The following is a 25,109-nucleotide window of genomic DNA, read 5'->3' on the forward strand; positions in this document are numbered from 1 at the left end:
ACCACCCCGCCGCACGCATCTGCAGTTAGACGCGATGCACCATGCAGGATTTCTGCATGGGGCATCGCATCTAACTGCAGATGTGATCATCAATAGTAAAGCCTGGGAGTGATGCCAGCAGAGATTTCCCGCTGACAGCACCCTGCAGTACTGAATCTACTGCAGCTGCTTGCATTACCCGGAGATCAGCCTTCGGGTGATGCGAGCCGGAGAGTGAGCAGGGCAGGGACATCCCCACCGCATCACCCGGCAAGATGTGTTACATCTTCCGGGTGATGCGATGGGAGGGATGGATTCTGGGGGCAGAAAATTTAGAAGCAGTTTACTATGTAATCTGCTTTTAATTTTTTTTTACAGTGAAAGACACTAAAAAGCACATCATAAAAGTATCAAAACACATTTTAGTGCACCAAGCATCATTGCCTAGTGCCCTGGCTTTACATTTTGCCCACTATTAGCCCTGACCTTTTGATGACTTATAAATCACTTCCTGAATGTATCATTTCATCACTTTGTCTTTGACCTTGATTGTTCCTGACTGTTTGCTGGAGACCGCATGGCATCCAAACGGCATCTCGACGGCGCAATCGCTATTTTGGAGGAATTTGAAGGCAGCGATAGCGTTTTGGAATCTTTTGTGGAATCGAGCGATAGTGATTAACCAGGAAATTATGTGGAGACAAACAGGTAAGCTGCTCTTGTGTTTGCTAACTTTTTGAAATTTTTTGCTAATTTTTTTTTTATGCCAACATGTATGCTGCTCTGTGTTTACTAACTTTTTTAAATTATTTGCTAATTTTTTTTTTTTTTTGCCAACGTGTGTGCTGCTCTGTGCTAACTTTTTAAATTTTGTTATGCCAACATGTGTGCTGCTCTGTGTTTGCTAACTTTTTGAAATTTTTTGCTAATGTTTTTTGCCAACATGTGTGCTGCTCTGTGTTTGCTAACTTTTTGAAATTTTTTGCTAATTTTTTTTAAGCCAACATGTATGCTGCTCTATGTTTAATAACTTTTTTAAATTGTTTGCTAATTTTTTTTTTTTGCCAACATGTGTGCTGCTCTGTGCTTTATAAATTTTGTTATGCCAACATATATGCTGCTCTGTGTTTGCTAACATATTACTTGCCACCTTCACACTATAAAAGAACATATCCTAAAATACATTTTTTTTTTTGTTTTATGCATGTACGCTGGACAACAACAAGGTGCTCCACACCTGAGGTTTGCAAGAAGCAGAAAGTGGGAACCTGTGACCAAGGATGACATTTAGCTGTTTTTGGGCTTGGTGATCCTGCAGGGAGTTGTGGGCAAATGCGTTCAGAAGTGGTACTGGTCCAAGAACAAAATGATTGCCACTCCATGCTTTGGCACAGTCATGCCAGAATACTGCTTTTCCCTCATCATGAAGTACCTGCACTTTGCAAACAAGGAAGAATTTGATGGGACTATCCTGCACCAAAACTCAAGAAAATTTCGGAAGTATCTCAGATTATTCTACAACATTTCCAGCAAATCTATGTGCCAGAAAGAGATGTCAGTATTGGCGAAAGTCTAATGGCTTACAAGGGGAGGCTCAGCTGGGTGCAGTACATTGCGTCAAAGAGGGCACGATTTGGCGTGAAGACCTATATGCTGTGCGACCCCTCACTGAGCCATTGCTAGGTCAGGGCTATTGTGTCATACCTGACAATTTCTACAGCTCTCCTGAGCTTTATGACTTCTTTCTGCAACACAGAACAGATGCGTATGGAACCGTTAGGGCTAACTGGTGCAACCTGCCAGCACTGTTTGCAAAAGGGAAGCTGAAGACAGGAGAAATTGTTGCCTGGCAGAAAGGAAAGATGATGGCCCTGAGATGGCGTAACAAGAAAGATGTGTGCCTGATGAGTACTGTCCATGATGCCTCCACCGTTCTGGTACACACAAAACGTGGGAAAGAAGTGATGAAGCCACAGGTGGTGATTGACTACAATAACACCATGGGAGGTGTCGACAGAGCTGACCAACCCATGACATTATACCCAGCGATGAGGAAACAGCAAAGGAAGTACTACAAGAAGTTTTTCAGGCATCTAGTTGAGCAGTGCCTATGGAATGCCTACGTTCTGTACAAAAAAAAAATAATCAGAGGCCTGTGAATCATTCAGACTTCATTTTGCAAGTTTCCAAATCCATAGTCAAGAACCACCAAACATCATCAGTGGCTATGAATAGACCTGGACGTCGTGCTTCCACCATTGTCAACCCAGAACGCCTGACCGGTCGTCACTTCACTGAATACAACCCACCAACCCAGAAAAAGGCGGCACCTACAAGGATGTGCGTGGTTTGCTGCACAAAGACCGATGACAGAGGAAGGAAGAAACGCAAAGAAACCAGGTTCTACTGTCCTGACTGTGATGCTGGGCTTTGTGCAGCACCCTGCTTCAAAATCTACCACACCCGGGATGTCTACTAAAAATGTAAATATTTTTTTTTCTAAAATCTGCATTTAATTTATCCTATTATCTATCAATAATATTGCACCCTTGGAAAATTTCAGTTAGAAATTTTTGATAAATACATAAATTACACTGTTGTGGTCTAATATTTCATTATTTTTTATAATAATGATTTATAATTATGTATTATATTATAATTTATGATAAATAAATAAAATAAATAAATATAACTATTATACACAGGAGTTAATCCTAAAAATTACAGGCCCACAATATAAACAAAAATTTCTATGCAAAAAAAAAATAGGATCACTTTTTGCATCAAAAAACTGACAGAATTAGAACGCTAGGGGGGTTAAGGACAAAATGCATAATTCCAGTCACATATTTATGTCAATATGTATCTCTCAATTTGCTGAATAATAGCTGTGTTTAGCAAAAGATTTATTCCGCAAGTCATGCAAAACACACACACAGACACACTTTTAGTATAAATGTATTTTGTCCAGTATGTGTGGATTTAAATGAGTGTTCTGTTAAATGTGCTCTTGCATGCCAACCAGCTGTCCCATTTCTGAACAGAGGAAGAAACATGAAAAAACATTTCACAATCTTTCTTTCATAACTGTGGGTTTCTTTAGTGCCTGTTTTCCTCAAATCTTTGTCATAACAGCAAGCAAAACTATGATTTCCAATGCTGCTAAAGCCCTGTTTAAATAAATTTTCCATTGAAAAGCCCAAAGCATTTGAAGTTGATGCCCCTCTGTTAAGTTCTGCTGTACAAGGCCTGGAAGGCTTTTTGAGCCAGTGACAATTAGCTTGGCTGCACTCTTTGAGATAAGTGGATGCCCTGCATGATCCCACTATTCCTTAAAGCATTAAAGCAAGTCATGGCACCAAAGAGCAGCAGTCATAAATAGCTTGCAAGTTGAAAGCTTTTCTTTAAATAATCAGAACTACATTTGTTCCATTTGGTTTAGAGGGTTTGTTCACTTGTTGAAAACCCCACTTTCTTCAATTTTAATTAAACAGCTTACTTCTTCTGAAATGTGTATGCGTGTCTGTGTTCATTTTCACTTCTCTGCTCTATAATTTTGAGGCTTAAGTCACCAGCAGAGAACTGAAAATGTATTATTGCATATGAGTGCCATGGAAACAGATGGCTTAAGAAAATGATTCACCGCTGCATTAGTCCAAATCATTCTTCTGATTGTGCAAGGGTCACAATTGAAGGAGTATTTTTTAACCACTAGACAGCTCAGCTTAACCTAAGATTTTAACAATTCTGCTTGGTAGAAAAAAGAAAAATAAAGAATTCAGAAGACAAAAAAGATAGCGTTATAAGCCACATGCAATTGAGTCCAAATCAATTCAATCCTACTGGTAACAAAAAGTTCTTTACATTTAGCAAAAAAAAAAAATGTACAAAAAATGTTAAACAGGTAAGCAAGACAAAATTTTGTTTTACAGCCATAAATTACTAATACTAGTTAATAAAGCACTTACCACTAGACACGTGTTCCTCAGACTTAAAATACCGTTAACAGAAGAAATCACCAATAAACATCAGACTTTATTTAAAAAACAGGGCATGTGACATTCCCTCAAATATCGAATGTTTGAAAGAATGTCTGATTCCTGGTTTTAAAATAGCGGTCATTATTGCTGCAGTGAGAAACTATTAATAATTATTATTAGTCAGATCTGTAACTTTGTGGGGATGGAGAAAAATAAAGACTGTAAATACTTATGTCCAGAAAAATTTGTTTAGTGTTTAATATTAATCTATTTTCTTCTACAAATATAAAATTTTTGCCCAAATAAAACTTAAAACTTAACATTTGAAGGTACCGAATAATTGAAAGATTTGTTTTTGGGAGCCTAAAGGTGGTTATGTTAGATATTTCTATGGTCTTTGGTTACAGCAGACAGAAAATTATTTCTTGCAATTCTATTTGCAAGTTGTTAATTTTTGTTACTATATTGTCAAAGGATATACAAATAACCATACAAAGTACTATACCTCACACCTGACATCTTGTTCTGTCTGATACACTAAGTAAGCATATGTATCAGCTTTGCTCAGCACAAAATCATACAAAACTGAGATTGTTAAACACATTTAACCTTTCTGGCAATAACCCTGAGCGTGGCTCGGGTTAAAAAAAAACATGCTGAAAGCGGTAACCCAGAGCCACACTTGGGGTAGCTAAAAACATTTTGGAAAAAAAAACAACTCACCTGGTCCCATTGGCATCCTCCGGAGTCCAGCCCGTCAGATCCCATCCTCGGGCCGCGTCCTCTTATTCTGATCTTCCGCCGACGAGTGCACTGACGTTCCCCAAGATTTCCCAGTGATGTTGGTGCATGCGTCGGTGCGTGCAGGATGCGCAGCACAAAATTTTATTTATTTTGTATTGGAATCAATACAAAATACTTTTTTTAATCCAATACAAAGTAATCAATAAACTATTATATATATGCTACTGTACAGGTATATTAGAGGTTTCAGTATTTTTATGCACCCTTGTTTTAACAGATTGTGTATATTTATTTAAAGTTTACTAATACATTTAATATATATTAGACATATTTCGGTAAGTTATGCCTAAGAATTATAGGCCTACAATGCACAATTAATTTCCATGCAAAACAATGTACTGCTTTTGGCATAAAAATACTGACATAATTAGACTGCCAGGGAGGTTAAAGTTTAATGTTTCTCACAAACTTAAAGCGTACCTAAACTAAAGAAATTTCACTTTACATAAAAGGGCATACAACACTTTTATGTTAAGTAAAAATTATTCACAATTTCACTGTACTTATTCACTTAATGTAAAAAAAATAAATAAATAAAACAATAAATGGTCCTCGATGTTCCCTTAATATATACAATAGAAAAAAAAAATCAAACAAAACAAGATCAGAATGTTCAGAATAAAGTAACATCTGCAAGTATTTTTAAAGCCAAAAGAAAAAATGAATTTGTATTTATGTAAACAAATTTCTTTTAATTTAGCACATCAAAAACAAATCCCAAGAACAAAACTCTAGAAACCATTGCTTCCAAAGGATTAGGTTGTAGAATCAATTTGGGGCCTGACCTGGTTTAGGCACCACCATAATCTATAAAAACCAACGTTAAACTTTAACAAATTTTGTAGTTACGTTAACGAGCAGTCACTGACAATTTGGGGAAAAAATAGTGAAATCAGGTTTTTCAAAGCTGTTTGGTTAACTCTTCCCAGCAACCAGGAAGGAAGTCAGAATACACAAAGAATAGGGGTGCCAATCTTTAGTTTATAGGTAAATTTAAGGTAATGACCATTCCAGTTTTAGGGGCCTTTCACAAATCATATCTCTATAATACATGTTTAAAAAAAACAGACCTATTAAAGGTCAAGCTACAGTAAAAACAGAAATACTTAAAAGGGTGGGAACTACTCAAGGTGTCCTAATGAAAAAAATCCCTGATAAGAAAATTATCAGCAATTTTCCTTCCATAGCTTTGGCCCAATTTTCCTTCTGAACCCTCATCTGAGAGGATCCCATATACAGACCTAGCAGAAAACTTAGGTTCTCCAATGATCAAAATATCTACAGAAGATGAAGGTATCAGTGGGAAAATGATTGATGTATTAGTAATGATAATATCATCCTCAAAAGATACTGAAAAATACTTTTTAAACCATTTACCAGAAATGCCCCAGTGCCCTTGCACTTACTGACAACAAACATTGACTGAAATATTTAGAAGTAGTGCATGAAGGAAAGGAATTTGTAAATCAGTATTTAAAAAAATATCTGCACATTAATTCTATATATCCAACAACACAAACTGTATTATCAGGGAAAATTTAACTCAATGGATAATTCTGTTCAACACGTTGAAAACTGAAAATTGTTTATTTTAAATCTACATATACAAATTCAAATGAACCACACAGAAAGAAAATATGACCCCTGTCGATTTCACCCTTAGGTAGTATGGTATAAGTCAATATTGTGTAGCATTTCTCAATAAATGTGTACAAAGTCCCGGAGAAAATACATTAAAACCGCATCCAAATAGAATCACATCCACCAAGTAAATAATGTGAAGAAATTCTAACAAAGACTTTATTATCTATGATGTCTCCATTGAAAAACCTAAACAAAACCAAATACACCAGACTACAAATGCATAAAAATCCATAATGCTAATACATACATGCAAGAGAGGGGGGAGCTGAGATGCATTTGATACATATGAATACAAACTCAAGCACCCAATAGAACAGACAAGCCATAGCCCATTTACCACTGCCAACAATTTCACCCTGCAAACATTGGTGAATGTGTAGGCTGAAGTCCAAAGTGCAGACTTGCAAACCTTAGACACAGAAACCTTATGGTTAAAATGGAACTAAACTCTTACTTTAACCTGTGACCATGCAGGTCCTTTAAAGTGGACCTAAACTAAAATGTTTTACTTTACATAAAAGGGGTAGATAACCCTTGTATTTAGGTAAAATAAATACAGAATTGAGCACAAAGCCTTCCGGGATACCTATGTCATGCATCCCGGGAAGCTCTTGGCTGTTCCCTCTACGCATGCCCTGATCTCGGGCATGCGCAAAAGGAAGAAAATGGAAGAAAAAATTGCTGATCTCACACATGCGCAGTGAGATTGGCAATCTTTTTATCCCCATCTACGTCACCCAATCTTGCGTCTGCGCAGTGTGAGATCGGGTGACACAGGAAGTACCTGGAAAAAAAGAGAAGAATATGTCGACGTGGAAGAGATACCGGGATGACGCAGGACCCAAACTAAGAAACTGCCGACAGACAGATCGCTGGAATTAAAAGTGTTTTTTTTTTTTGTTTTGTTTTGAGTTTAGTCATTGTACAGGGGCATACAAGATGTTGTAACAAGCCAGATTCTGACCAAACCCACATGAGAACACCTACAACGTATAGAAATCCCCTATTACAAAGCCAAACAAAGAAAAAAAGCCTGCTTGGTGCCGTTGACCTATGTAGGGTTCTTATTGTAGGTACAGTGTTCTCCCCAGCTATTTTTAGCCAGGCGCACCACCCCGCACTTTTCAGTAACCTCCCAGCTCTTTTTGGGTGATTACTGATGAGTTGGGTCACAATACAGGGGCTGCCACCCACCTACATGTTCTTCTTACCCCGTTTAAAAAAAAATTCTGGGTTGAGCACAGAGGTGGATCTCAATCTAGTAGTAAAGAAAACATTAAACTGGAACTCTTTTAAAGTTCATTTAGCTTAAAGCAGACCTATCACCAAAATATTTACTTTACTTGGGTGGGGTGAAGCCCCTCCCCATCGTGGAGATGAGAACATGTTCTTTTGATGAATGGGTAAAAATAAATTTAATCTGCATTACAAGTAACCAATTTCTAAGCAAGGCCTTACAGTTCTTCACACCAAATAAGACTGAACTGATCAAGATGAAAACAAAGACTCTGTATTTAATCATAAGCCTGTTTCCTAAACTGTAAAACAAAAGAGAAGATTACAATAAATGTTTGAATGGTACTATCATCTTGCAAGTATTCAGGGAATATATGAAAGATTTTCAGTGAAGCTTCAACAAAATGCAAATATTATTATCCTATTGATTTACATTATCTTACCCCTATAATACTGAGGCCCTTGAGATATTCCTGACGAGGTTGAGCCTGAGGTACACATCCAGCCAAAACCACTTTCTTATTTTCTTCTTGTGCTTTTCTTAAAAAAAAAAAATAAAAAAAAATGGGTAAGCAGGTTAAGGCATTGCATACAATCATTTTAGTTAAAACCTGGATGTAAAGTACTAAAGAATCTATATATTGTTGTGCAAGACATTTTTTGGCTTTGAGTCTAATGACCATGACTGCAATTACCTGCAACGCAAAATAAAACTAAAAGGTATGCTTTATGGAAATTTGCAGACATGCAAAAGCATTCTTTCCCAGCTTTAAAGGCAAGGCTTTATTTTTACTACCATTGGGAGTCAATACCTTAAACGTAAAGTAGAACTCCATGAAGTATTGTAAAAGGTATACGTAATGTTTAGTTAACTTAAAATTGACAGCAGCAAACCTGTTAGTACATAGCTTGTAATACAAATACACCATAACCACCCACTTCCAGTCCAGTACTTGGTCTGATCTAACTTCACAAACTGCAAAATATTGCCGAGACTAGCATTTGGAACATGTTGAAACCGTCATTTTGTTGCTTTGCTGTATTTACTAAATAAAGCATATATTTATATTTCACACAGATATACCCATTAAATTAACTATTTATTTTATGGTTATGTCTATTGTAATGTTTAGGAAATCATACACAGTCCTACACTGGTTAAAGGTGACCTAAAACTTACACATAAGATGTACTATTCCAGTTGTGAATAAAAAAGTTTTAAAGTGTTGGTCTGTTAAAATTTTGTTTGATAAAAGTCTTTTCCCCCCCCATTTCTGAATATATCTAAAACAAATTAAACTTTTCAACTCCACTTTTTTTTCCCCCTATTTTCCTTTTATTTTACCAAAATGTGTTTATTGTCAAAATAAGTTTTGTGATGGAATATGAAAGCCATAAGAGTGAACATGTTAAAAAGCTTTATGAAACTATTAGGGGACATCATTGTTAACTGGCTCTGGAGAGTATAATCTGCAGTTATAAAACTGATCAATTCAAGCAATAATGCAACCTCGCCACCTAGTGGTCAGCAACAATCATACAGTAATGACTGCCAAAAGGTTCCAATCTGGACAAGCATCTTACTTGGGTTCACTCTAGGCCACTGTTAAAATTTATTATGCATTAAAGCACTGAGTAAAACAAGCCATTATGTTCAATGTTATTAAAAGAAACAAAATAAAAATGATGGACTTTAGCCAGAGGTTAGTGAACCTGAAAAAGTTTTCCTATTACTATAAGCCATGTCCAGGATCCCAGTTTCTATGACAGCTAGGAACCAATGAGGTTTATTTAAAAAAAAAAACACATTCATAACACTTTCATAATTATTTTCAAATACCTTGAAACAAAAACCTGGGAAACTGCTCTGCCTTCCTCTTTCTTCATAACATATAGTTTGTAAATAAATAAATAATAATAAAAAAACTACAAGAATAACAATGAATATACAGTTGTGTTCCTAAACTGCAGAAAATGTTGTCCAACAGTAGCAGACATTGAATGCAGCTTGCTATGTCACCCAGAAGAGGTAAAGCACGTCTGTGTTCATGTAATTTGAAGGTTTAACACATATGCAGACTTCCTGCTACTAATGATGGGATTTACATTACTATAACAGGGTGGTTCAACAAATGTTACACCTCCTGGTCAACATCTGCAGTGCCACATTCCATGTTGACTGGAATATGGGTTTTCTACTTTGTGGATAAAAATGATGGGGGATTTTACTACACAGGTATAACTAATGAAGCTGCTAGGAAAGCTGTTGAATGGCTTCAACGTTATAAGAACAAGTTCACTTAGATGTACTCTGTACAGTCTCCCAGTCTTTGAACATTAAAGGAGCCCATCGGCAAAGCCGTCAGTTGAAACAATGGAAAGAATCATAAAACTACTTCAATAAAGTAATTTACCACGCAGTGTGGCAAATGCGGTTAGCCGTGTCTAAAATTTGGAGCAGCGGACAAACAGAACGGGAAAGTTGTAAAAGGGAAACAAATAGATAGACCAGGGAAGACATCAAAGCATCAGAACAGAAAACTCAATGCACAACAATGGAGGGAAACAAGCAGAACAAGAAGTCAATGTTTATGACTGAAAGATGATGTCAAATGCTTTATAAGAAAGCTGGAGCTGATTGATTGGAGCTGTTAACAATTCCGCCACCTTGGTAAATAGGGAACATTCCCTCTGTTCCCGTATGCATTGCGGAGGAGAGGGAATTCCCTTCAGGAAGCCACAGCAAGAGGAGGCTCAAGAGCTGCATGCGTCTCCGGCCTAATCCCGGCCTGCATTAAGCCGGATCGGCCAGGGGGCCTCAGGCCTGAACAAACTACCAGCTAGACCGGCTAAAGGCCGGAGTTTGCCGACCTCTGGTGTAGCCAATGACTTAAAGAATTCAAACCATCACAACAGCCAGAAGGTGCAACAAAGTACTAAATGGAATATTTTGAGTTGATTCCATCATTTTTTCCTCAAAACTATTTTGTCATGTGTATTTTTTTTTTTTATTTTTTTTTTGCAACTAAGTACAAAGCTGAATGAACATCCTCTAAGAGTTTGATACTAAAGGTCTTTTTCTCAGTAAAAATTAATGCCCAGCCAAGACTATACAGGTAGTCCCTGGGGAGATGAGGACTGTAGGTTGAACTTTATGTAAGTCAGAACAGGCACATTATTTTAATAAATGCAATTAGTACATAGTCTCATAATATTATTAGACAGCATGGTGTCCGTTACTGTATAAAATCCTAACTGTGAGTTAACCACAAAGCAAAAAACAAAAAAACTTTATGGAGCTTAGACATTCATTAAATTCTGGAGCAACATGTGCGTTGATATGCAAAAAAAAAAAACACAACTGCAGAGTTTTTCTTGGTAATTAAAGAGTTACAAGAGGCTGCAGAAAAAGTTCACCCCCTAAGATCACCCACTACCTCAGCTGTGTTTAGCAAAAGATTTCTTCTGCAAGTCATGCAAACCGCCCCCTCCCCTCCATCATGCCTCTGTCTTGCACAAGAGCCCCGTATCTAGGAGTTATCCTTATGTCGGATGTCCTTAACCCGGGGACTAGCTGTATCAGTTATGCATGTTCTGGTCTAAACACAATTTAATTACAGCAGAGGTATAGAGCAGTATCTGGAGATACAATGGATCAGCATAAAAGTAAAACAAGTTATAATATAGTAGCAGTCAATGTTTACTTTCTCCTAAACCTGTTTTATCTGCTTCATTGCAAAAACACAGGAAGTGCTGTATTCAAATGTTTCAACTATAAACACAAAACAGTCACAGCTATGCAAGTATCATTTTCATGAGTAGCACACAAACTTTATAAGTTCATCCCAACAATTTACCTTTTATACTCATCACTAGTGACGACAAACTTGTAATACCAAGTTTACTGGTAAATCCTGTCAAAGCTGGGGATGGCTAGTCCTGCTTTTATTTACATGCAATCGATGGTGTAGACCACATCATGATTTACATTTCCAGAGATCATTATCCAGGCCATTTCTGTTGTACAGAGGACTTTGTACCATATAGGTTGGGTCTCTTATTTTTTATTTGTAATAATCTTTAGCTTAAAAGTATTTAGTAAATATACTTCCCACATCCAGCAGGTACCTTAATTTTATTGCAGACGGGTTATTACCTGTCCTTTCATTATTATAAAACTGGCTCTACATTTTTTATTTTACAGCTTAAGTTCCACATAAACAATGGTTTATAAACCACTATCCCTCCCAACAACTAGGACCTCTTTACCATTTTTGACTTGGCCCAGCAAACCCAAATTTTAGTGTTCGGAACGATTACTGAACTTCTGTTCTATGCTACTTTTGTTTGTTCTTTTTTGTATGTTTTTTTGTTTTTAGGGGCAGAAGATGTTTACAGTTCCAGAGACTCCTGACAACTAAGAGGAAGGGAACCTCATCTACAGTATTAGACAGTTGAGACAGTTGAGACAGTTGAGACAGTTGTCAATACTCGAACTCCTTTTCTTCCTTGTCTGAAAACAGTTGAAATTTTTATATTTCACCGCATTTGTAAGAGCAGCTTACTCACTTAAAAAACAAAAAAAACAAAGCTTATTTATTGTGATTGATTTACATTTTTATCTTTCCTCAAAACATGCATATGTGATATGATATATATATATATATATATATATATATATATATATATATATATATACATACATACATATATATATACATACAGATACACACACATAGTTCTCCCCAGAGGTTTTTAGCCGGTTGCTCCGCCCGGCTGATTTGAATACCCCGCCCAGCTCTCGGAAGCTCTCATCCTTGGATGCACGGATCTCAGTGAAGCTGCTCTGTGCTCTGTGTCCTCCTGTGCAGCCTTCATGTGAAGGAGACACAGGCAGCCCCATCTCATAACACAAGCTCTGCCTTTGAAATGTATCCACTGCTAGCTCTGCGTGTGAATTCTGCATCCTCACAGCTCTGTGTGTACAAACCTCCATATCTCCTAAACTGTATGTCACAATGACCTGTAATTTTCAGAGTGTACAGGGGACCCTCATAGATACTAGTTACTACAATTTCAGCCCCCCAGCTTTAAAGAATTTCATGATATGGGGGTCACAAATGTAAAAAGTTATGAAAATTAAATTTTGGGGTTGCTGTTTCTGAGGAAAGTGCAACTAGGAGTCCTAAATTGAAAGTGCAAATTGGGGACCCCGGAGCCACTAACATAGCAAGGAGCATTGGGATGGGGCCCCTAAATATATACCTACCTGTCACAAATCTATACCTATGAAACTATCGTCTGCTTCTCTTCTTTTTATACCAATTTCTCTGAGAGTGGGGGTAAAACTAAAAATATAGGTGCAAGTGGCGGGCACATTCTCTCCTTACAATCTCATTACTACAGCATCATTAGAACATAAAACACTCTGCCCATTACAATCATTACAATGGGCCTCTCTGCCCTGTTACACATTCCTGTCCACTTATCTAACATTCTGAACTTCAATTGGGGAATGGGGAGGTGTAAGAAACCAAAAATAATGGTATAAGTGGGGAACATCTGTGACTAACATTCCCTAAAACGTCATCACTTTGCCATCATTAGAAAATTACTCTGTCCACTAAATTTTATTGAGGTTGAGGTACTGGAAGGTTACAGTGTTGTCTAACAAGGAAGTGCATTTTGATGGACAGTTCTGTTTTTTAATGTTGTAATGATGTCATGGTGATGAAAGGTGATCGCCACACGTGTCTCCCACTTCCACCTATATTTTTGTTTTCCTGCAGCTCTTAATTCTGGAGAAATTGGGATTTGAGGTAAGATGCAGACAGATATATGTAACAGAGCAGGCAGCACATTTTGCTAGGTAGAGATTTATGTTCTCATACTGCCATAGTAATTACATTTTAGAAAGGTTTAGCCACAAGTGTCCCCCACTTGCACCTACAGTTTCAGTTTCCTATGCCTCCACGTGTACCTTAAAAATTTCAAGTAATACAACCAACGGTTTAGGAGATCTGAAGGTTTGAACACAGCGAGATGTTAGGCCGCAGAATATGACATGCAGCTTTTACACACACATAGCGATCACACTGCGCTGCTGATGACATTACACACTGCGGATAAACTTCACAGACAGTGTTTTTATATAGAATATGGGCAGTGATGAGAGGGGGTCACTGGCTGTCTTGTCCCCATCTGATATAACATGCATGATGCTATTAAAACATCGCCACATTTTTAACATTATATTAAAGAGTGACTTTCTGTTATATAATGGAAAAACGTGCGTTTTATGTTTTTTTTTTTTTGTTTTTACACTTTTGTGGAGAGGACCTCTCCCCTTCAGTCTTCACTTCCATTTCGGTAAAGACCAAAGGGGAAATCAGCAGCCTCCTGGGATATCTGCATTGCTCCTTGTGTGCATGCACCTTCAGAGGATTTCTTATAATGTAAAAAAAAAAAAAGTGTTCAATCTCATGCATGCGCAGTGCAAGGCAGCATTGGACGTACAAGTGAGCATCAGAGAAAAGGTGGAAGCTGAGCCAGCATGGGCCTGCTGGGCTAATTTTGTAAAAGAATCAAGTGAAAAAAAAATGTGTTCACAAAAGTTCACTTTAACAAATATAGACAAAGGAGCGCATCTGAAGTTAGGCTGAATTCACACCGGCAGTAAGGTTACATTTGTCCATTCCTCATGCCAGGAACCACCACTGCTTAAACAACTTCTAGCTCTGAAAAAGCCCAGCACTTACCACCTGTTATCAATCCTAGGTGCCTAGCACTTACCGCCTGTTATCAATCCTAGGTGCCTAGCACTTACCGCCTGTTACCAATCCTAGGCGCCTAGCACTTACCACCTGTTACCAATCCTAGATCTCCAGCACTTACCGCCTGTTACCAATCCTAGGTGCCTAGCACTTACCGCCTGTTACCAATCCTAGGTGCCTAGCACTTACCGCCTGTTACCAATCCAAGGTGCCCAGCACTTATGGCCTGTTACCAATCCTAGGTGCCTAGCAGTTGCCAGAAGTCACTCAGAAGAGGTAAATGTTTTTTGCTGCTAATATGAACTAAGCCTAACTTGTTACACCACATTCATTATACTATTACACTACTACAAAGGAATAAACGCTTAAAACTTAGAACACTAGGAAGTTGGGTCACAGACACGGCATAGGACAGTTGTGGCAAAATACATAGAATAGAAAAATTGGATATACTAACAGGGCAGGCATTACAAAGGTGTAACAAATAATTGGAAGAAGGTAGAACACTGAAAAAATAGGAGGTTACTGATTACCCATGGCATAAACAACTGGAAGCACTAAATTTGCCATGTTTTGCCACACCCCCTTTTTTTTTACCACCCGGCTATAGCTTCCTACCACCCGGCTGAAAAAAATTTCTGGGGAGAACACTGATATATATATACATACACACACACACACATCTATATCTCTCACATATGCATATAAACCACATAAATCTATTTCCTCCACTGCCATCTTGGAAATACAGCACATACCTATGATCAAAAGAAGGAAAAAAATCGTATTAGTATTTCCTAATGAGGCCTAAACAAATCAACAAAAGCCAGTAAAATATGTTGTTCTACCTTGAAATTCAAGGTATCCGAGGATGGGTATTAAAAAGGCTTTTACCCTTCAAAACCATGAATGCTAATGAGAATAATACCTCATGGAATCTCTAAGTGAAAAGAATAAATACATTTTCCTTACACATCTCTCATATTCTTCAATTAAATGAACTTTACCTTGAACCATCATTTTAATTGCATCAGCAGCAGGCTTCTGAAAAGAAGTTGCCATTTAAAAAGTAATTTACATGGCATGTATCTGAAATGAAATGCAATAAGGCAGCATTTTTTTACAGAAACTTTACTTAACAGGCATCATATCAGAAGTACACAGACGGGAAATTTAACTTGGGGAGAAACACACAAAGAATTTCTGTTACTGCACATTACAGTCATTGAAATACACAGAAAAAATAGATCTCAGTCATGTGTGGAACGGCTAACACGCTGTTTTTCAGCTATTAAGCTGAGAGAAGAAAAAAAAACTAGATCAAATATTTTATCATTACAGAAGCAAACAAAACCGTGGAGAGACTGAACAATCTGTCATTTGTTAGCAATTCTTTTTCACCACCTAACTGGCTCAATAGGGTAATCCAGGGATGTAATCACCAGTACATGCAGATTTATTAAACTGAATGACTGTGGTATAGGTGCACTGTCTTTGAAAACATGGCTAGCATTTGAACTTGAGGTGGGAAGAGAAACAGCAATTGTGAGTTAGTTATAGTTATTTGCTGATTTAGTTATAGGTTTGTTGTGTTATTGTGCTATTAAAATATCCAAAAATGGCAACTTTAGGAACTTGTAAGATCTGCATATAAAAAAAAGAAAAATGTATAATGTAAAATCATAACTGGATCAGACATCCGACTCCACGGCGAGTCGATCTTAGTGCAGTAAAGGGGTTTATATTGGAAGTTCCATTTTAAAAATCTGTGCTCAAGCAGGGCTTTGCTGCAGGAAAAGATAGGCAATGTTCCTTCTGCAATAAGCATTCTCACCTCACTTGCCAAGATCGCTGCACAGCACAGCATTGGTTGCTAGCATGCTTGGCACATCTAAGCTTCTAACATCTAAGCTTCCCATTTGTTTGCCAGGACTGAATAAACTCCTGCGCGCAAGTGTGGGAGTTACATCATCCTGGCCCAGCCAATCAAGATAGCCAAAGACTGCAAAAATGAAAAGAAGATGGTGGTGCCCTGTGAAGGAATGGGGACTGGTGAGTACAAAACAGCTTAGTTCTGCTTATGGATCATGGTTCATGGAATGGTAATAATGACATCCTAAAGATGAAAAGAACTCAGCATCCCCAAGCAGCAAATACACCCCTACAAAGATAAGGGATAATATACTTAAAATCTAAGCTCAGCCAGTCAACATTTGTGGGCCTTAGGGTCCAGAGACTATTAAACACAGATTTCAGAAATACCTAGTTAGGTAATTCTAGCGGTTCTTTGCTAGTACTGACTTTAATATTGGAAAAACAATATTCATTATCATTCAGATTCTAACTGAATGGTTAACCCCTAATAATCAGACAAGCTTTTCATACCTAGCCCATAAGAAAAAAGAAATATTGCAGGTCTGCCCTGTTGGAAACATCTACAGATACACATAAATGATCTTTCGGGATTTAACTAGACAAAACTAGTCTCCAAGACACCTTCTGTTTATAGTTTCAAATATATAGATTAACTCACACCAACATTTCATGCCAGTTTTTATTTGTGTTTAGACTTCTGATCACACTGGAAGATAACCCAGGAGTGACTCAACTGTGGGTTTTTATGAAAACTGGTTTTAAACAAACTGCTGCTTACCAGAATAGCTTGCAGCATAGGAGGATTTGTTTCTAACCTATTGTTTATAAATGTTAGAGTAGCCAATGCCTGCAGGCACACTGCAAATAAAATGTAGAAAAGTTTAAATAAAAACATGAAGCTACTTCATTATGTGCAAAAACAACTCTTCATACTGCAGCCAATACGGACAGCCCAAGAAGGTACATACCAGACATAGAAATCACAATGCAGTATAAAAAAAACCTGAGAAATGTAGTATGCACAAGTGAAGAATAATTAAGAGATAAATAATAAGTTATGGGTAAAAGGTCAAAGAGCATGGGTAGGGATGTCCAGAGAAGACTAGTCCCACTGTGGTAGGATCTCCTGCTGAAACTTCATGTAGTGTTAAACATATAGAATTTCATTAAAGTCCGCTTTGATGAGACCCAAAACTTGAATGCATAATAGACTTGGACTGCCAGTAACACCTAACTCCAGTAGAGGTAATTGGCTAAGGCATAGGACTAAAAGACCAGGACAAGAAGGTACTCTAAGGCAAAGTAGAAAAAAAAAAAAATGGAGGGAAAAGGGCATTTTACCCATAAAGAAAGATCTTTCATTAACACCGGCACCTCCAGGAATGCGGATGGCAATGAGATAACTTATAGGAGGGAAGCTGCCAGTGACAGTTTTTAAAATGTTACAAAATTAACCCCCTACAGATCCCTGCATCACCATACCATAAGTAGGATAGAGGAAGTCCAGCACACATGCACTGCCACCAGCAACCACCAGTAGGTCCCCTGAAGAGATGAAAAGCCAACATGGGCGCCACACACCACTAATCCCCTCTACACCCCCCCAAGGGGGTGGGAACAGCTGAATAAACACAAAGCTAGGAACTACATCTCCCTGCTGCCGACTCAAAGAAAATGGATATTTAACATGTAACATTTTGATACACCAGGGCTCTCCTACAGGCAACAAATAGTTACTGATCAGTTTTGCAGCACCTCTCATGAGGATTGTTACAAATAAAAGCAAGCTTACAGTGAGAGCCAGAAGCTTGTCTGTTCTGTTCTGAGAAGACTGTCTGGAAAAGATGTGGTTGTATAAATCTTCTCAGCAGAGCTGGCAGGCTGCCCACACCATGTTTAACCCAGAATTTTATTTTTAAGCCAGGTGGTGGCCTCTATACTGTGACCCTTCTCTTCAGTAACCACCCCAAAATAGCCGGATGGGTTACTGAAAAGTGCCCCATGGTGCACCCCGCTAAAGGGGGCTGCGGAGAACACTGCCATACTTAACAGCCCTCCCCACACAAAACCGAGCCTAAGCAGTTCTGATGACAGGTAGGTGAATGCTGATAAGTGCTGGGTAGTGTGCCTAGCTAAATTGGGCTAGGGAAAAAACTGCCTCTGTGGCCATGAGACAACTAAATGTCAAACTGAAGAAACTGCCTAATAAAATCACTACATAAACCAAGACAATCAGAGTATTACCTATATCCTATACCCCTTTATTCACTGAATGTTTTATTGTGACACTGCAGCTGGCTGAAGGATACCAGATGGTATGTCATGTAATAAGTGCCATCAAAACACATTTTTGTGATTTGCACAAAGGGGCCCTATGGGCAGGCATCCAAGGACCAATCACGGCGGGCTTTTGGTGGCATTTTCTACATGACACGCTTAGCATATGTAAGGTATTGATTTTTAAAGCTTTTATAGGATCTATGTATATTTAAGATTACATTTTTTTATAGCCTTTGACGTAGCTCAATATTATCAAGACCTTGAAGAAGTAGCAAGTAACTGTCTGCTAAACGTATTGACAAATTATTAGTGAAGAAATCTAGAATTGTGAAGGAAGAACAACATTGAGTTTTCTATTGTTTCTGTGCAGGGAATAGACATTTATTACAAGGGTCATCCACAGGGAAAAATATGTGAATAGCTTCTATGCAAATACAAAGTCGTTACTTTAATTGTTGTTTTATGTATATATAGGAGTGTTTACATTTTTATGTAAATAAAGTTTTACTTGGCATAAAAGTTCCAACTTATCCTTTGTTCCTTACGTATTGAGGTAACTATCCTCCATGTTTTATAATATATTAGGGATGTTGCATGCTCAATACAGTATTCTGACTTGGCGGGACGTTTACTGTGATACCAAGTGGTACTAAAAGTTAAATTTATTTTGTGAATTTCTTTTTTGCAAGGTGTATATTTAATTGGGTCTAATTTAAAACTGAAAATAAACTGAACTCTAGTCCAAAAACAACTGGCCTTAATCTTCAACCTTATAAAACTTGAACAAAATTCAAACCATTCAGACTTAAGTAACTATAAACAGAGATAAAGCACGCACAAATAAAGGCTTTTTCTCAGCGCACATTGTTTGAAAAACAAACATTAGTTTGTATACAAAACAAAAAAGTTGAAGGTATGATTCAGGAAATGTGGGCACAATTGGCAACAACAGGTTACAACATTTGTTGTAACTCAAGAATGGGTCAGAAATAATTTGTTTAGATTGTACACAGTAATAATTAAATTCTTAAAAATGTTCTCTAGAAAACAAATATTTGATGTAACACCTGAAAACTTGCTCAGCACCAAGCCATCAGATGCAATCAATGCCCAGTCCAGCGAGAGATGGTCCTATGACGTATAAAGGGTCCCTTTACTTTCTAGTCTCATACAGTCTGTTTTAGATACATAAGGCCAATAAACTCAGTGGGTTTTCATGGACAGGATTCATCCTACAACTACAAGTGTGATTTATTAGTATGACATACACAAAATCATGCAGTTTTCTCCCCAGCCCCTTTTAGTTGGGCTCACCACCCAGAACTTTTAAGCAACCACCCGGCTGTTTTTGGGTGATTACTGATGAGTTGGGTCACAATACAGGGGCTGCCACCCGCCTACAATTTCTTCCCACCCAGCTTAAAAAAAATTCTCGGTTGAGCACTGTCATGTAAGAACAAAACTAGCAAACGGGGAAAAAAAAGCTTTTACTTTTATGACCATGAAAAATGTTATACAGGAATAGCACTAAATCAATAGACTGTATTAGTTAATCCATACAGTCATTACATTAACAGTGACAACGCCCAAAAGTAAAATTTGGAGTAACATTTACTAATTTTACCCAAGGTTAGAAGATATCAAGTTTGGCAAACAGGCACCATACAAAATATGCAAATCCTCAGATTGCTTGTGCTAGGATTGATACTTGTGACTCTTTCAAGCTGCCCACTACACTTCCTACCTATATTCACAAGGAGGGACACACCGTTTCACAAATAATACGGATTATCCAGGTTTTGGAAGAACTTCCCCTGCTTCCCAGTTTCTGAAGACAGAAATACATGGGTAGGACCTTATATGGCCAGCCTGAATGAAAAGGCCATTTATCACAAAGCGAATCGCAGTTTGGGCTAAGCTGTAAAGAAAATATACTATCTCAGACAAGAACCTGACAAGTACAGAAAAATGGCACAGTATCTGCTCTCATTTTGGAGGAGATGGTGGGGGCCCCTTTATTTCAAACTCTAGGGATATAGTTAGACTCACTCTTGCAGCTTAGTTTTTTGTGTCAGGAATTAGTACATCAAGGGAACTTTAGTGGAGCTACAGTGCTGCTCCTTCCCCAAGGGAAAATAAAATGCCGATCTCATGCAGGCGCAGTGAGATAGTCTCTCTTTTATATCCCTCTCCACCCCCTTCACAGCAGCGACATCAATTCTATGTCACTACTGCACAGGTGCCAGATCGGGTGACTGAGCAAGAAGACCAGAAGACAAAGTAGAAGTTGGCGGCGAACAAGTGCTCTCTTTGCCTTGGGACGAAGAGGAATCCCAGGACACGGGACCAGGTCGCAAGAAGGGCCAACGCCATGGAGGAATCTGGGAGAAAAAAGGTAAGTGTGATTTTTTTTTTTTTTTTTTTTTTTTTTAGTTAACATCGGCTTTAAGTGTACCTATTCTGGTAATCAGCAAATGATTAATTGCAGTGGTGAAAGTAATGAAGGGCACATTTTCTTAATTATACAAGACACAGTACAGTGACAGCTTTAATAGGTTATTAGACATGCCAAAAATCATGGCTCCAGACTTTCTTATGTCTGCAGACACAGACATTTGTCCCACACACATAAGAACAAACAAAAAGTATTAAGAATTTAAATTATGGATGTAAATAAAAGAAACAGGTCATGTGACAAGTTATCCAACAACTCTAGAAGTCGTGTTCACACTCATTAGCACAGTCACAAGAGTTTAAAGCCAAACTGCAAAAAAAATGTAAACATACCTTGTATTGCAATCTGTAGTGCCTTCAAATTACACTGGGTAACAATTTTGAACACATTTTTTGTTGACTTAAATTTTTGAGCTTATTTACACTAAAATAGTTATGCTGATTCTGAAAGTGCAGTTAGTTTTCTTCAATCACATCAGTTTTTTTCTCTACCGCTAATATTATTGTGATTAAGTAGCGTGGATTTGTATAGGCTATTCATTTACATGCAAGACTGTGTGGTTAGAGGTTGTGCGCTGCTCTACGTAGTGAATAAGCAAAATTCATTTTTATATATATTCATATCATGTGTGGCTCTGCTGTTTATCGTCCTAAGGGCCAAAACAACCCTGAATCATTTTGTTACATTTTGTTATATCTGTGGCAGTTTCACCATTCCCAGTCAAAAGGCAAACATCAGCACATTTGGCCTATTTGGGATATTTCGAAGTAATACGTTTATACCTTTGGTATACCTATGGTTTGGCGAGAGCCAGGAGATCATTTCAGTGACTGTTACTTTTGTATAGTGAAAAGTTCAGGATATAACAAGAAAAATAAATGTAACAGAGTATCCTAGTCTACTATCGGCTATACGCCCATTGGCTCATTTAGACGAAATCCCAGTGCCGGTTTTTGTTACACTACCCTCTCTTGAGGAACATAATAATGGTGATGAACTAGGGGACAACAATGATGAAGAGTTTGAAATTGAAGAGGACTCTGTTCGTAAGGGATTTGATCATGAGTTAAGTGATTTGGCACATGATTTAGGACCATCGACGAAGGCTTCAGATCTCAGAAGTGTGTCCTCCCTTCACAATGGCAATATATTTGGGTGAGTCCCAACTGGCCATTCAGTTTTTTCTTTGTGAAGAAAATGCAGACAAAGAGTCATTGAGTTGTTGCAATATCACTAACACAATTGGGTCATCTGTGTTGACCTTAAAATGGTATGCTTCCTCCTTGGTGAGCAATGTGGATACACCAAAAATCCCTGTTATCTGTGCATGTGGGACAGCAGAGCTTGCAAGGGGCATTGGGTGGAAAGGAATTGGCCTCCAAGATCTGTCCCAAAACCAGGTGATCCACATTCTACATGAGCCACTTGTTGATAGAAAGAATATTATATTCCTGCCTCTGTACATGAAACTGGGTCTGATGGCAAAGCTTTAATGAACTGCTTCAACTGAAGGAGACTGTTTCAAGTACCTCATTTTGGCATTTCCTAGCCTGTCATTTGCAAAAAATAAAGGCCGGTGTGTTTGGTGGTCCACAGATTCAGCAGCTCATCAAAGCTGAACATTTCATCAGGACAATGTCAGAAGTTGAAAAGAATGCTTGGTTATCATTCAAAGCCATTGTCAAGGACTTTCTTGGAAACACACGAGCAAATAATTACACAGAAATTGTCCAGAAACTCTTGGAGAGCTACAAAATGCATGGTTGCAATATGAGCATCAAGGTGCCTTTTCTGCATAGCCATCTTTCTAACTTCCCAGAAAACCTTGGTGCAGTCAGTGATGAGCAAGGTGAACGATTCCAACAACATTTGAAGGTCATGGAAGGACGGTATCAGGGTAGATGGGATGTACATATGATGGCTGACTATTGTTGGAGCATCCGGCGGGATTATCCTAACACTGAACAATCCAGGAAAAGCTATAAGCGTAAATTTTTACCTTAACCGCTTACCCAATTAATTTTAAAATGTTTTACTGTTAAAAAATGTCATGGAGTAACAATAAATCCTTTGTATGAACAAAAGAAATGTAAATAAACAGTACATTCAAGTTATTATTTTATTACTTTTTCTCTTGTATGTAAAATTTGTATGTTTTTTGAGAAAAATAGAGGGTATTTGTATCTGTATCGTAAAAACTGGATGTGATAGCAAAAAACTGGGGTAATTTCAGCATTCATCACCAAAAAATTAGTAAAAAAAAAACAAGTAAGATCTAACTCAATAAAAAATGCTTTCCTCAGTGTTAATAAATTCAATTTAGGGAGAACAGCTTTAAAAGCTTATTAGATTTTGCTGTAGGCACAAGTACAGGTGGGGAGCATGGAGGCAGGGGAAAAGAGCAGCCTGCAATGAATAGATAAGTTATAAGCATGAAAGCGCTTCCATATTGTGAAATCTGCAACAGTGACACAACTTTCTTCCTTACACTCACCTGCATTCCCTTGCCCCCTTAACTCCGCTGCAGCCAGCCAACCAAAATCAGTGGTGTCAGTGTCCCAGTGGGGGTCGTGACACAACATTACATATGACATACGTCAGTACTGAGGTCTAAAGAGGATAGCTAGGCCTCAGCACTGTCATAGGTGAGCAGGTTAAATGTTCCTCCAAACCCAGGAGGAACCAGGTAGAGTTCCTGCAGCAGAGAAAGAAGCAGGGAGAGCGCAGTTAGTATAAGGTAATGGGGGCCTGTGAGAGTATAGGATGATAGGGGTCCTTTGCAGTGACAGTGTCATTTTACAATGTAAAAGTCTTCTTTCGGGCTTTATCATCTAGCAAGACAGACAGCAAAATTTGCTAAGTCACAAAGCATGGATGCTGGAATTAACATGCTAAATGGTCTAAATGGTATTTGTAGACATTATATATCAATGGACTGCGATAACTATCTGTGTACAAATGTTTTCTTTGTTTAACCTGCTTCACTTAAAAATCTGTACATTTGCTACACTTCTCCATAAATTTTGTAAGAAACTTATTTCTTATGAAATATGATAATTACTTTTCTGTGCATTTTAATATTAGTCTAATATACCACATAATGCTAAACAGGAATAACGAATGTCATAGACTGTTTTCAATGAAACATTCGGACCTCACAAAAACAAATACAAAAGTAAACCTGTTTTTATAGGTTTTGGCAACAACTATATTGACAAAGCTCGTCCTGAAAATAACTGAAATCCCTAAAGGAAAACAGCTCATCGTTCCATAGATGGAATACACCCATCCTGGTTTCAATATAGCTTTGTCTAAACTGAACTGAGACTCTTCCAAAAAGATCTTTTTAGCTCACAGCTATAGAAGATGAATATTGAAGCAACTGTCATTGCTACTGAGTGAAGTTAATAGAGCACAACATTTGCCATACAGCTATAAATATATCATTAATATTTCATTTAAAAAAAACAGTTTGTCACTATGATATACAGTTTTGCCAAGAAGGGAATTAACTGCCATGAGAACTTTTATTAGGAAAATTCATAAAAGTATTTGGGAAAAACCTGTAGTGTGGTCATACAATATAAATGTAGATGCCATATGGTGCCTATATTGACAAAGTCTTGTAAAGTCCAGGAATACTTTGCACAGAAGTCCCTAAAAAATTTTATTTGCAGGATGAAGACCACACAAGTAAGTAAAGTTCTAAACAGTATTTGTGCAGGCATTTTAGGATGATACACCAAAGTAGCCCTACCTCTAATATTCCCATAACTAAACACTTAAAGATTAGCCTGTAAAACAAGGTAAAAACTACATTATTCTTTAACCTCCTTGGCAGTCTGAATAATAGGTATTTTTAAATGTCAAAACGGTACATTTAAAAATGCTTATTATTTTAGATTTCCCACCTGGTCCCGCCTACCAGCCCCACGGTCCCCCCATCCAGCCTAAGACTCGCAAGCAGATGTAGCCTGACGAAACCCGGCCAGCATCGCCAGGGCAAGCAGATAACGGCATCGCTGGAGGATGCTGCGGGAAGGTGTGAATCAGGTAAGACTTGAAACTTCCTGGCAACTCCAT

At 37.9% G+C, this 25,109-nt stretch overlaps 1 protein-coding gene across 1 annotated transcript in view; it reads right to left on the reverse strand.

The window, feature by feature from the left end:
- The window catches only part of CDKAL1 (CDKAL1 threonylcarbamoyladenosine tRNA methylthiotransferase), a gene marked incomplete in the record, with an annotated part of 329,662 nt that overhangs the window by 258,818 nt on the left and 45,735 nt on the right, over positions 1–25,109 (reverse strand). The window contains 1 exon segment of the mRNA XM_072411623.1: positions 8,087–8,183. Within this exon segment, the coding sequence (XP_072267724.1) occupies positions 8,087–8,183 (97 nt within the window).

Source organism: Pyxicephalus adspersus, chromosome 5 (genome assembly GCF_032062135.1).
Source record: "Pyxicephalus adspersus chromosome 5, UCB_Pads_2.0, whole genome shotgun sequence".
Taxonomy (NCBI): domain Eukaryota; kingdom Metazoa; phylum Chordata; class Amphibia; order Anura; family Pyxicephalidae; genus Pyxicephalus; species Pyxicephalus adspersus.